The sequence below is a fragment of the Gymnogyps californianus genome, chromosome 11 (genome assembly GCF_018139145.2).
Source record: "Gymnogyps californianus isolate 813 chromosome 11, ASM1813914v2, whole genome shotgun sequence".
NCBI lineage: Eukaryota > Metazoa > Chordata > Aves > Accipitriformes > Cathartidae > Gymnogyps > Gymnogyps californianus.
The window spans coordinates 2,113,439-2,128,388 of NC_059481.1; the positions used below are offsets into that span (position 1 = coordinate 2,113,439).

At 42.4% G+C, this 14,950-nt stretch overlaps 1 protein-coding gene across 1 annotated transcript in view; it reads right to left on the reverse strand.

Moving 5' to 3' along the window:
- Positions 1-49: 49 nt before the first annotated feature.
- The window catches only part of NPTN (neuroplastin), a 60,382-nt gene continuing 45,481 nt past the window's right edge, over positions 50-14,950 (reverse strand). The window contains exons 4-8 of the mRNA XM_050903221.1: positions 14,746-14,879; positions 12,397-12,670; positions 2,242-2,263; positions 1,624-1,697; positions 50-1,176 (exon numbers count right to left, since the gene is read on the reverse strand). Of these exons, the coding sequence (XP_050759178.1) occupies positions 1,637-1,697; positions 2,242-2,263; positions 12,397-12,670; positions 14,746-14,879 (491 nt within the window). The 3' untranslated portion in view covers positions 50-1,176; positions 1,624-1,636. The remainder of the gene's footprint in view (positions 1,177-1,623; positions 1,698-2,241; positions 2,264-12,396; positions 12,671-14,745; positions 14,880-14,950) is intronic.

Here is a 14,950-nt window from a genome sequence, read left to right on the forward strand (position 1 = left end):
GACCACTGGAATGCACGCTCCGGGATACCCAGCACTCGGGATACACAAGCTTAGGTGTGATTAAATATTTGAAAAAGCCTCACGTGTTTTTTTGGTCAGTGTTTTATTTTTAAAAACAGGTGAATCCACTTTTTATACATCATTGCACTTCAACAAATACACAGAACACAAGTTCATGCATCTACAGTTACGCACATCATGAGAACCCTGTTAGGTCTAGTTCTACAATCTTTAAATCATGAGAAATTACAGTGTCAAACTAAAGAGTATAACTAGTTGCATAGAATATCACCATGCTGTAACATTTCGTCATTTAAACAAACAAAAAAAAAATTATAAAAGTTTGCCTGAATTGAATGTACAAGAGTATGTTGAACACATCAGTGCAAAAGGATTTGAGAATTTACATGAGTTAACAAAAAAAAAAATCACTTAAAAAGCAATCATATATATATATTTATAAACTGAAGTTTTGTTTTTGTTTTCAACTGCATTCCACCACCACCACGTCGAACCGTTCCAGCTTTTGAAGTCTGATTATAGGACACCCAAGTCTCTCTATATAGGTTAAGCCCTTAAGATAATTTCGATTTATATTACTTCTCTAAGTACCAGAACAGTATAATTCTCTCATCTTTCAGACATACAGTAAGGAATGAATATCAGCAGCTTAAAAATGAAACACAATTACTGTATTTTGGTTTTTCCCCCTCCCCCAAAATATAAATATATACTGTATAGATTTTTAAGTTTTGCTGTACTTTACAAAAAGTATCACTAGATGGCAGCAGTGCGTTTTAGAGCTTTGCCAATTTTAACAGCTACAGGAAGTAAAAAATGGCGCATGCGTGAACCAACTTACTGCTTCTAATGTTTAAATAGATTAAGGAGGAAAAAAAACAAAAAAAAAGCAACATTCACAGCACATCAAGCCCAAAATAGTTTACACCTTCTACACTGAAGCATTATTAAAATTTATCTGGCTAGGTCATCCTTACAGGAGAGGCTAAATAAGGCATGCTTTAGACAGTCATATTGTTGCTCACTTGAAAAGGAGAAAAAAAAAAACCAAACAAAAACAAAAAAATCAGACAGAACTGGAGTTCTAGAACCAAGAGTTCCAACCCTTAAATTTAGCAGGTCATATTGCCATCAGTCTCTCAGAAACTTAAAGCTCTAAAAAAGAAACGAGAAAAGGTGCTAGTCAATGCCTGGCAGCATTTTCAACATCACGTGCCATAACAGCGTGCAATCAAAGCGCTTAACGTCCGTTTCGGTCTTAAATGAAGATAGAGGCTTCCCAACCAAGGTTAGCTTCCAGATTTTAAGACTGAATGAGGAAGGGTTTGGGGGCGGTTGTGTTTTTTTTTTTAATTAGCAATAGTAGTGATTACGTAGAGTTCAACAGCTACTGGGTCGTTAAACTACCTGCGTATTTTATGAAAAAAATCTTTAGATAACCCCCAGTGCTCTTTGAAGCGTGGCAGGAAGGCTAGTGCCATCCTCTGAGCAGCTGGGAACTGCTTAATACATGGAGCAAGTTATGTTTATGCACCCCAACCACTACAGAAAAAGGAGGACTTTAGCCTGACCGTTTCTGAGACGTGTGCAAGTCATACTTACATGATAAGCATTTTTAATTTGTGTTTCTCTGGCGTAAGTTTTTATCTTTATGATTGTTTGTAGAATTGGTTTTCCTGGAGAAAGAGAGAATAAAAGAAATGCACCCAAAACCAATCACAAGCATAAGGAAAAAGGTCTTTGTACACAGTAAGTTGAACAGCATTTCATTCTTCCTCCTCCTAAGTGGCTAAAGACAACACAACTTCTAGACTTCGTATCTTGCCACCTTCTTGCCCAGTGCAGCTCACCTCCTACATCTGTCATTTTGCTTCCTAGTTTTACTGCTTCCTTTTTACAACTGAAGCAGCTTTTTTGGTTTTTTTTTTTTTTGCTTATGATATTTGTCAAAAGTGTTCGGAAAATCGGCTACACCAGGCAGTCAGGGCGACCACACGGCGCTTCAGCACAAATACCTGTTTCTAACTCCTTCAGCAGTATTTGGTTTTCTAGCAAGAACCTTGCAGACACCACTTGTCTTTACTCCAATGCTAACAAACAACAAACCAGAGGGTCCACTACCGTTAGTAACGTCACACGTAACAGCAATCCTACGTACCGTAAACTCCCATAAACCCTCAGATTAAGCTCAGTAATATTTTTTTCTTAAAAGGCACTTACATTGGCCCAGCTGGTTCATCATCTGCAGCAAGAATTCCGATGCAATCCCGGGAAAGATAAGGAAAGGAAAGAAAAAGAGAGTCAGTCTTTGCACCGTACGCCGGCTGAACTGCAAACAGCAAACCGATCTATCTACAGCATTAAAGGCCATTCCACTTGGTAGTGCAAAGATTCATGGAGTTATTTTTCTGGATTCAAGTTTTAATGGCAGGTATGTTGCTTCAATGGTTTTAGTTAACACTTTGAATGCTTGTCATGAAGAACTGCAACTGTAGCGGACAGATTGTTGCAATATGGTCAGACTCATCTTGTCCCCAAGTTCCAGTGGTTCAATCTCATAAAAAATAGATGAGAAGACAAACCAACGTTTCAGTTGTAAAATCCTGCTGGTTGTTTTCTTGCATTGATTTTTTTTTTTTTTTAAAAATATATATTTTTTTTTTTTTAAGCCATGCTTCAACTGCTGATGGGTAATTACTGGTATATACACAACAGGGTATATACACCATATGCTAGTCTTCCCCCATGGATGATACAACCTCTACAGACTCCATTTTTCTCAACGTCTAATTAGAACGGACCAGGTTAGGAGGAGGTTGAAGGTGCAATACTTGCTTCAAGTACCCAAACGTAGTCCTTGGGCAGCAGCAGGCATTGTGTGTGCGTCCGATAGAGCCCAGGGCTCAGAACACCAGGAAAAGTCAGGGGTGTTGTAGGACCTCCAGACGCAACAGACTTCAGCTACAGAAGACCGAGAGCATCGTTCTGCCTGTCTCTCTTGGCAAAACTATTCTCTTTTAAGAATTGGAAAAAAAAAATCTGCCAATGAGTAATGTTTTGCATTCGCTCTTTCATGACCAATTGAACTTTTTTGGAATTATAAACCACCTTATTTTGCTCCCAAGCTGCAGTACAGAAGACAGAAGTGCATTTAAACAGCAGTACAAAAATCAATCCAGAAAGTTAACGCTCCTGTGGAAGTATTTTGGGGGGACCGATTCAGGACCTGCTGTTTTTGGCACTCAACAGTTGCCGTTCCCACCTCGTGCTAGAGGGGTTTTTTTCACTGAAGTCTTTAAGAAACTCTCAGCAGGATTCCACAAGGGTGCTTAGTGCACATGAAGCAGTTATGGAAATTACAGTCTTAACAGTGTAGGCATCCGCATGAGCACACGCTAGGAGTAATGTCGGTCAAAGGGGACATTACTCCACCTGTACCTTCAAGGCAACGGATAGGCAAAGCCACCGCTAGCACAGACAGTGACCGGAACAAAAAAAATATTTCAAAAAAATAAAGAACTAACCACAAACCAAGAGCTTTACAGCCAAAATAACACACTAGCGACACACCAGTGTCCACAGAAGTCCATTACCAGCAACAGTACACTATCGGACAAGATACAGAGAGAACTAGGACTAGTAAGGACAACCAGACATCAATGTGCTGTTGTATATACAGTGGAGATATACAGAGACACATCAGGTACTGAAACACAAAGCACAGTAGAGTAAATCTAGAACTTCCCTCCACAAACATCTTTTGATTCACAAAAGATCTTAAAGCAGGCTGCGCTACGCACTCCGCACGCTGGCTGGGAAGAGCCTCGGACAGACGGCAAAGCCCTTCGTTCCCCCCACCCCAGATCAGTACCGCTACCGATGCCGTTCTGCTTTAAGACTCGGTTATCTCAGCTGTCTAACAAGCATCATCGACATCTTTGAGAGTTTGTTTGGCTGGACTTCAGAAATATCAAACTGCACCGTTAAGATACAAGCTCTCTCTCGCTCTAAAATAACCGTTTCTCCTTCCCTGTTAAAATATTTAGATGCCTATTTCAGATAAGTAGTTTTGTGTGTTTAAAAACAAAAAAAGCTTCACATTTATAAAGGCTGCCATCGGCTGTTTTCCTAACAAAGATCCAACAAAAATGCCTATTAGAATACTTAAGATTATATGGTGGATCACCACCACTCGTCCCTTTCCCATCTATAACCTAAACGGAGATAAAGTAAGACCGAGGAAAATGTCTCTGTGCGTTACTATCCTGGTCAGCCATTTAACTGCTGGAAAAGCATCCCCAGTACAGTACAGACAAAGACCAAAACCTTAGCGAAATCAGGGGGCAACAGAACAACAGAAAAATAAGTACAAAATTAGACTAAATAAAGATTAAAACCAGCAAACTGAAATCCAAATTAGTTGTGAACGTGAATGAAGAAGTTTTAAGAAAAAGTGTTAACATTATGACTTGTGCATTGTATAGACTGAAGCGGAGATTAAACAAACTCCAAAGCATGCAGATCTCTCACTTACCACCATTTTTTTTAAGGGTATGATGCAATTGAAGGGGGGGAAAAAAAAAAAAAAAAAAAAAAGAAGTCATAGTAACCGACAAATATCAATGTAACTCAAAACCTTTATGCCAGAAGACCTGCTCTAGTAACTGATTGTCTCTAACAGTGTGTAAAACCTATGGCCATAGAGAACATCCTCCCAGTATGCCGCTTCATTCCATTCCGCACCCGTGGGGCTCCCGAAGCTGTAATTTTATAATTGACCACACTAAACCCCTCCTTTTGCAGGAATTTCCTTTTGAACGTGGATGGGATCTGCAGACTCCAAAAACCCCACTGTTTATATAATACAAGATTAAAAAAACCCCAACCAGCCAAGCCTTTCTTGTGGGTATAGTGATTATCTGCTTAGTGTTGCCCTGAAATAGCACTTTTCTGAACTGAAAGGTTAGAATTGCTGCTGTCTTTAACGCATCGTGTAACACGTGTAATCAATCCTTCCAGGCAAAAATATCTGGACATTAAAATTGCACGATGATGACAAACAGATTCGCTTTAGCTCCTCCACTTGTATTAACTGTCTGGGAATGTAACTCATGCTTCGGCAGTCTGAGAAGTGGGCTGTGTTTTGTGCCCCCCCTTTACTTTCAGCCTTAATTTATAAGGCATTTTAGATGTTACTCAGTTTCTTTTACCTCCTTTGGAAAGCTACAGTATTTATGTTTAATATCAAATTAATCGTGTGTAGCCTTTTATGACTGGTGGAAGCTAAAAATGAAACACTAACGGGTCCTTGAAGCACTAAGATCCAAATTTTTGCATCCAAAGGGACTCTACGTTTCTGCTCGTGCTTTAAAACTTGCAAAGAAATCTACAGAGAGAGGAGTCGAGACCAGCAGCTTCAGCAAGGGTTCTCGTACTGGCACGTGGCAACCCTCAGACCTGCCTTTTCATCAACAGTGAACTGGAGCATTATTAAAATGAAACTTATGTTCAATTTCTGTTCAAATGCTCAAAAGGAAAAGCCAGCGTCTCTGGCGGCTTCGGGGTCCTGTGTTACAACTTCTATGGTCTGCAAAGCAATTTGTTGGAACTATTACAGAGCCCGCTGGGGCATTTTTATATTTAAAAGCTAGCTTAAGATTTTGCTTTCTGGGAAGAGAAAATTCGACAGTGGCTTGAAAACGTTTAAGAACATTTATAAGAATTTAGATGTGTTTGCCCAAGTTGGAAAAATGACAATTTTTTTATAAATTTTTCAGTTCTTAACTCGTACAACATTCGGAAGGCTCCACATCGAGCACTCAAAGCAGTCCACAGCCAGGCAGGACCGTGATGCTTTCTCACAAGGTAGCTGTTCGCAGGGACGCAAGCATTACAACCTGCATTAACCATTTAGGGCTGTGGTTGCACGCAAAGATTCGAAGGCGGCGTTTACCACCAGGATGCACGTTCGGTTCGGAGCAACGCTCTTCTCCTTGGCTTCATTAACAGGAATATTTTGGAAGGAGGGGGAAGACGAGGTGAATGGAGACGCTCGTCTTGCTCCATAAAGCAAACCAATAAAAATAAAGCCGTTGCTCTGAAATGGAATGAAGGCACAAACGTATCGGCAACAGAGGCTCTCTGGCCAAGACTACTTACAGCAGACTGGAGGAATTCTGATCCTATAATAGCATCTAACAAATTAGTATATAAAGGCCCAGAGGAGCCAGGCTATTCGATTACCACTGTGATACAACGATGCTTGCTCTTAGGTATAGTTGGTAGCTACACAGTCTCGCAACGTGCCTGTCTGACAATTTTCTCCCCTCGATGAATTTTAAGCGTGGGAGAGAAAAGGTGCGGGTAATAGGAAAAAAACCCCCAAATTAATTTGTTACAAGGTAAACCGTTTCAGTGAAAACATTTTGTTCTTTAAATTACTTACAGTAATAGCAGGAACAGGGAAAGTCAAGAAAAAAAAAATGAGTATTAGAAAGAATGTGGGGATATGGATGGAGCTTCTGCAGAGCCGGAGCAGAAAAACATTTATGGAAAGTCTTTGTATTAAGCTGAGAAATGAGAAGGGAAGAATGAAAAAGGACATGTTATAACCCAGTCACTTCACGGCTTTGAACTAACGATCATGTAGAATATGGATTTTAAAGTAAAAACTGTTTACATTCCTACGGAGGAATGTAGCCAAGAAGTTTTTACTTTCTACTTACCCCAGAACACACCCTTTAAAACAGCGTCTTTGCTAATTTTAAGCTATATGATCCAACAACAACAGAAAAAACACTTCCTTTAGGAATCTTGGATATCCTGTATTCAGGTCACAATGGCTGATCGCTATGTCTATCAAAAATAAGCGGCTTAAGCTATACCACAGAGGAATAAAAAGCTATTTGCTTCCTTTTATTGTCAAGGGAAGTCCAAGCAACTTGCATTCTGAGCAAAATGCATCAGCAGTCCCCTGCTGAAACCGTTTCCCATTGTACATGCAGTGATGTGCCAGCGTCTCTGGCCTCGACATGCCACATTCATGCAGCTTTCATCACCAACAGCCACTGGAAGCTGCAGGTTATTCACCCACTCTTGATTTTACAAAACCTAGCCGCTTGCTGGAAAAGGCATGTGATCTGTATATTGCTTTACCACGTGTAAAGCAAGTCAAAACTCTCATTTTGAAAGGATGCAGAAATTGAAGCGCCATCTGCCCTCCCTTCCTCCTTCCAGCACATAATTTGGATGCAAGGGGGCTCGTACCTGCGGGCAGGTTACTGGGGGTACTCACTGCACTCACCTCCCCTCCCGGGAGGGTGAGAATGCCCCTAAATCCACAGGCACGACAGCAAGAACCTGCACTGGGCATCTGTTGGTGCCATCTTTGCACCATTTCTGGTGGAAATACAGATTTCATGGGTGCAAAGCTCCTTTGTCTGCTATACAGCAGCAGGGGGGGAAAAAAAGAAAGAAAAAAAAAAAGAACAAACTCACAAATCTGAATTATGTGAAGGAGGAAATATTAGCAAAGGAGCTACTGAGCAGCCCTGTTCCATGGCATAAAAAGCAATTCAACTAAACACAAAAAAGCAAGGTCCATGCAAAAAAACCCCTGCAGTCAGGAAATGCCAAAGTTAAAGGAGCGTCCTCGCTCTTGCAGCACGGCAGCGCTTCTAGACGGAGGTAACACCTTTCGTAAGGCCAGCGAATACGTTGGAAAAGTGTCTTGTAACACACAGCCCTTTAAGCCCCCAAAGTCTGAAACCTAAGCGGCCTCACTCTGCAGCTAAACAGTAAATGGAGAAGAACGGCTCCAAATTTAACCAGGTATCTGTCACTCTACCCATCCGCCAAGAGATGAGGTAGTTGGCACGCTAAGACAGGTAATTTTTAGCCTGTGGAACACGGAGATGAGAGAAAGGGAATGAATTCAATTGGCTTTGTTTTGGCTGGCCAGGTAGAGTTCCCAAGCGCTCTGGAAAGCATCCCAGACACCTTCCAGGACAGAGATAATGTTTCTCTCCAAACAGTCACATTCCCCACTAGCAACTGGGTGCTTCTGTTCAGCATCAGTTATCAAAAGTCCTTTTTGGCACTTCTTTGTTTAGACTCACCAAAAAGGTACAGCCCTCAAGCCTTGCTTATTTTTTTTGTTCAGGCTGACGCAGCTGTAAGACCACTCACTTTTCTATGAAGTTCTTACAAATATCCTCTTGTGCGCATACAAGTGCACTGCAAATACAAACACTGAAATTACGGATCTGGTTTGCAAAAGGGCTATATACTTCTGAGGTTCGCCTGAGAAACATCGTATTCCTCTAAAAACAGTTCTTCATCAGTCAGGGTGGAGTGGGGGGGACCCTCAGGATTTGCCATCTCACTACCTACGCTACATTGAATTGGAGGATTCTTTGGAGATGTGGAAATGCGAAATAGTTCAATACAGTTCTCAAAAACAGAGCAGCAAGATGAGCAGTTTCTGGAAAGTGGCACCTCACTGAAGGCAGGCTAGTACAGCTGACAAAGGTAAAAGAACTCAAATTAAGCGTGCCTGTTATTAGTGGAGTCTGGCGCAATCCTGCTCCCGCTTTCACTTGCGCTGGTTTCGTCTGAGGGGACAAACACAGCACACCCCGGAAGGGCTGCCTGTAACTCTTGTAGGCTCCCGCAAACCCGCCAAACTAAGCCAACCCTAGAAACGATGTCACCTGGGTACTGCACGAGGTGAGAGCTCAGCGTGGGTACCAGCATCTCCCAGCAAGGCCGAAGATAAATGCAGCTCAACTGCATTTCATCCTACACCGTTATCAGTCAGGCTCTGCACGGGCTGCAGGTGTACTTCTAGACTGTCGATTTAACAGTTCCTTCAGCTCCAGAAAGGCTTTGGTTTTTCTGTATACAGGGGAAGTTACCACGTTTAGCATCACTGTTTTTCTCCAAAACTTTTAAAGAAATCCTTAAATGTCCTGCATAAGTCATCTTTGCACTAGGTCTATGCAGAAATCCTCACTCCTGAGATCCTCTCAACAGGACAGACATTAGCCAATACATCAGAAGATTCTCAAGGGGAAAGAAAGCCTGAGTGAACATGGGAGACACCTCTCCCTCAGGTGGGATCTATGGCACCCCACAGGCCACCCCGAAGCATTGCAGAAGGGCGAGACTACAGGTACAAAGCTCGCACCCCAACATTTAGGCTGTTTACCAGTAGCAGACACCTTATCTGCAGGAACAGCCAGCCTGCAGCAGGAGGATGTGCCAAGCCGAACGATAACGATCCACTAGGCAGCGGTCCAAAGAAAGATGCAAAATGGCCATCCACCCTCCGACATGGCTGGGGTTTTTTGGCTGCTTCGACCTGCTACTCCAGAGCCAAGGAAGAACATCAGAGAAATCTGGTGACTAAGGAATGTCCAGAGTTATTCCGCCGTGGCAAGATGGGGAGTGAGTGATGGTGGGGAATATGAAGGAATCTCAATGTCTAAGGAAAAATTTGAGTGGTCCAAGGACAAAATTCACATCCCAGCAAGAAGGGCCATCAGTGAGGCTACTCTGCTGGTGAGGCTACCAGTTTTTTCCCCTGTTAGCAAGGAGGCACTAACAGCTCAATCATTATTGCTGCAGCAGCTTCATATGAAGATCTGGCACAACCACAACCCTTGTCCTTAAAGCTTAACACATCAAAACCAATACTAAAAAAAAAAAATTCAGAAAACCAGCTGAGAGAGATCAAATAGTTGAGAGAGACCACAGCTGTTGCCAAATAATATTTATATTAAGTAATACGGTGTTTAGACTAGTATCTGCATGAGTTGCTGGCTCAGCTATAGGCTCATTGATGTTACCCGCTACAGCTCACTGCAGCATGCGGAGGCGGACGTATGACTTTGGAAGCAGAGAGTTTAAATTCCAAATGATAAGCACGCCATTGCATTAAAACATTAACTTTGGCATTTCATAACAATGTATTTAAAATAATAAAATTAAGAATAAACTAAGTAAAACATCCAAGTGTGGAAATCAGCAGACTATCAACGATTTCTCACATATGCATTTGTAAAATGCCTCTGCTTATAGGGTGTTTCCCACCACGATATCACAGAAAGCTTCAAATGCCATTACAGAAAATGCAGCAATATCCAAGGGAACGTAGGACTCAAGTCGGCCTTTAGTTGAGAAGATGTTATGCCGATTGCGTCTCTTCATCCAGGCAAACCTAATACACAGGTATTGACTGTGATATTCAGTATGGGATTTTGTCCTCCAAGAAAGTGGACAGAGAAAACATTTGTCCACCACCAAGGTGCATCACTCTCCAGGACTCAAGCTTAGCTGCCCTTTACAATAATAGCAGACCGAGCAAGCAAATTTAGTAACCTCAGTTACTTGGCTCATCATCTTAGACACCTCCATCAGAGATGATGAGCCTGGATCCCTCAGGCATCTGAAGAGCAGCCAGACCAGCCAGGAAAACTTCAGCCTTTGAAACAAACAGGTAGGGAACTCTTCACCTCCAACACGCGCTTAATCGCCGCTAACATGGTGGTTGCGTTGCGATCTGGTCAAGTGAAAGCCGATTTCTGTTGGATTAAGTCCATTTGAGGCTGCTTGCAATGAATATTTACATATCAAATTACAATCTGGTATCTTGTTTCGGTCCTTGTGAAACTTCATCAACTGAAATTCTGAAACGCAGGGAACTATGAACAGCCACCAAAGAGGTGAGATTCTCCCTGGCCATCCCGACATCAAAGTTAGGCCAACGTGGCATAGCAATATGGGAGACGAGCAAGAGAACATTTAAACTGTCTTTTTCAAAGTTTTCTAGGCTGGTCGAGAGCCACTTTGAGGACAGACTGCTGGCAGTATAAACCCCTTAGCAACTGTGAAGCTGTTAGTTATGCAGAGGAACATGCACTACACAGTTTAAATTTTGTTGGATACACACCTAGACCAGTCTCAATGCATGCTCTACAATCAGTTAGTAAATGCTACTCAAGTGGTTAAGATCAAAAGCTAGTTTCCTCTAGGTATGCACTATTCAAGACAGTTTTGATCTGCTACAGAAGAGATCCAAGCCTCAGCCATTCTCAGAGTATTAACGTTTATCATCTGTTTCATAGGATTACTTTTTTTTCATTCTCTGAAACATAGCTCAGGAACCATGAAGTTGGTTTTGCCCAAACTTCACAAGCAGATCACTGTTTCAGCATCTATATTTTCATCTCAAAAAGGCAAGCGTCATGCTGCGTTGTTATCAATCCCTTGTGCAGCTCGACAACAACGAGTCGCTGCTGCACAAATACACCGCAGCTGCCTTTGGAAGTTATCTACCATGCTAGGGGGCTTGTCCAACCCAGGAAGACACTAATGACTCGGTGCTTCGCGTACCGATTCAGCATGTTGCCCTCCACGTACTCTAAAGCACCTGCTCCGTTACTTGGACACATCACGTTTCTACAGCACGATGGCATACCAGCCGCTTCTCACAAGGATTCCTTGGAGAGGTTTTCTTGATAAACACTGTAGTAAGCAGCTAGGTGCCACGTCAAAGCCTGTTTCTCGATGTGGCTCTTTCAAAAAACTCATTTTAGCCTCAAACTGCCCCTTCCCCCATCTTTTAAAGAGGAAGGTATGCAGAAGAAGCTCAAAGATGAAACAGTTACTACTTTTTTTGTATACCAAACACAGTTTAGCTAATTAGTGCTACCATCAAACCTGATAATAAAAACCTAGTCTTCAGAAAATATAACTCAGTGGCTATTACACTTAGATATAGTTTCCAGAGCATTCCTTAAATACAAATTCAGTTACACACTAAATAAGAGCCCTACCCCTACTCTTTTAACACTGAAAACATGTTTTATTTTTGAAGCATCTCTGCGGTCCCAAGCCCTTTAAGTGTACCGTTTCCTTCCAAACCTGCCCAGTGTCCAATCCAGACGCCACATGGAAGAGGGAGTGCCATCACAGATTAGCGTGTTTCCAGCTCTCCCCCTGTGCTGCCCTACGCTCCTTAGGGCTGACGTGCAGGATTTCTCAGGGCTACTACAGCAGGAAAGAGACGGGAGCGCTAGATCCCTTGTGCAACAAAAGCTTTAAAGATATTGAAATAACCGCCCTCCCACCCCATAGTCTGAGATCTTTGGGAAATCCAGCGTTAGGACTTCGCACAGCACTTGGACCTTCTGCGCTTGCGGGGCTTAATGTTTGGAGAGGGAACAGATGAGAAAACAGAGAGCTCAGAGCTGAACAAACTGGGCTGCTGATCCTTCCTGCCACAAAGCCCCGCTCCGTTCTGCTTCCACAAGTTCGCTTTGCCTTTCCCCCCCCCCCCCCCTCCTCCTTACAAGTGGCTTTGAGCACACTTACCGTCTGGGACTTCATCCGGCCGCTTCCTTTTCTCATAAACAACTATGATGACAACGAGGATAACGATTTCTGCCAAGATCCCCAAAAAGGGCCAGAGGGGAGCCAAGTGGCTGCGGACACGGAGGATGGTTGTGACCGAGACAGAGCCGACCTGGTTGGTTGCGTTGCATTGGTACTCGCCAGGATCCTCGTTTATCTGTAGGTTTGTGATGCTGAGCTCAGTGTAGTTGTCTTTATTTGAAATAAAGAATCTGCCGGAGGAGTTGTTGATGTCCTGATAAGAGGAGAAAGGTGGAAGAGGAAAAGAGCAAGAGCTTTAGTAAGTTCTGGTGCCTTTTCATTTCTGTCATGGACACTAGACAAGATTTGAGGGATTCCTGCAAAGAGGCTAGTTCCTTAACACAACAGAAAAGCCTGCTAGTAGTGTATATTCTCTGTCTCTCACTGAAGCGAACTATGCTTCAAAACAACAACAACAAAATGCCAGCTTAACTGACAACCTGTATTTTAATCCTACTTTAACAGTAACAGCCATGAAATGCCAGTCGTTGTGATCATGTAAGCTACCATGTTACGTTCTCAGTCTTTTGCTTCAAGAGAAACCATTACACTCCATTCACCAGTTAACAGCAATAAAATGAAAACAGGTCCACCTAAACAGATGAGACAAGTAACAGGAGAGAGGATACATTCCCCAGCAGGGGATAAAACAATTTCAATGTAGAGTGGAAAAAAAGAAAAAGCAGTACCAGTTAAGATTATTCTACACCGCATTGGACAGCGTTTTCTAACTATTTAAGGTATGATGGCCCTAATAAAATTTTGCCTTTGCTATGTTTTTAAAAGAAACACGCACTGCTCACAGATTTGTGGTCAGGGCAGCCTAAGCCACTGACTTCAGGAATATTTAGAGAATCTGGCATTCAAGGCACCATATTCTTTCTACATTTGAAAAAAGAGACTTCCAGAGTTGTTTAAAGAATTAAAAAGGGGCAAAACTTTGACAAAGTATGGGTGTTTGATCTTCCTGAAAGTTAATCTTGGATGGATTTATCAAATAACTTCACCAGAAAGACAGCGTGAAGGGAAAGCTGCACAACACCACAGAGGACTCGCAGCACTTGGTAAGTCACTCCTGTAGCACTGTCCCATAAAAATTTAAGCTTGCACTTAACAGTGAACAATCAACCCATACTGTTATTTGCTTAACATTTTTTCTTCATCTATCAGTCAAATTGCTACCTCTCTGGCAGATCATACAGCAACGTAAAAATGGGTGGGCTGAAGGATTTAGCAACTTCCAGCTTCTCTTCTGCTATTCCAATTGCTGGTCAAGTTTTCTTCCTCACTAGATCAGTTGCTACATGGAAAAAATATGATCATTTAAACACTGTCGTGGTTTAACCCCAGCCAGCAGCTCAGCACCACGCAGCCGCTCGCTCACCCCTCCCCCCTCGCAGTGGGATGGGGAGGAGAATCGAAAAAAAGAAGTAAAACTTGTGGGTTAAGAACAATTTAATAACTGAAGTAAAATAAAATATAACAACAACAACATCAGTGAAACCCAAGAAAAGACAAGTGATGCACAATGCAATTGCTCACCACCCGCTGACCGATGCCCCAGCAGCGATCCACCCATCCCAGCCAACTCCCCCCAGTTTATATACTGGGCATGACGTTCCATGGTATGGAATAGCCCTTTGGCTAGTTCGGGTCAGCTGTCCTGGCCATGCTCCCTCCCAGCTCCTTGCACACCTGCTTGCTGGCAGAGCATGGGAAACTGGAAAATCCTTAACTTAGGATAAGCACTACTTAGCAACAACGAAAACATCAGTGTGTTATCAACATTATTCTCACACTAAATCCAAAACCCAGCACTGTACCAGCTACTAAGAAGAAAATTAACTGTGTCCCAGCTGAAACCAGGACAAACACTAATAAGTATCATTGCCACATCCTCATATTAAGTCTTGTGAGCTCAACCAGTAAAACTGGAAAACAGTTTGAGAAATTTATAACCAAATGCATTTTTAAATCACATTTCATATGTCTTGCAAGTTGTAGCAGATACCCTGAACATCACATCTTTCTGGACAGTTCATAACTTTGCCCAGCAGCATTGCAATGAGCAACTCTGTTCACACAACAACAATATAAATACCCGTTTTATACTCACTGCTGCTGAAAAATGTCAGCTTCACTCACTAATGTACCAGACTTTTGAGGAACTGCGTTTCAAGAATTTATAAGGCACCCTAAATAATATATCCCTAAACCCAAGGTGCTCGTTTCCTTCCTTTCTGGGGGTTTTGGCAAGTTAACACATGCCTGACGCCCCAGTTTTCTTACCTCAAATACTCCATTGACCTTCTTGCGCCACACCCACTCGGGATGCGGGAAGCCCACAGACTTGCAGTACATGAGTGCCTCCTGCCCCTCATTTTTATTTTCACTTCGCTTGTGGCCAGTGATGTCAGGAATAGCTACGAAACAAAAGGAAAAACTCTGTGTTTACAAGCTGCTCGTTAAAGAGAGAGTTATTTCAAGCTCTGAG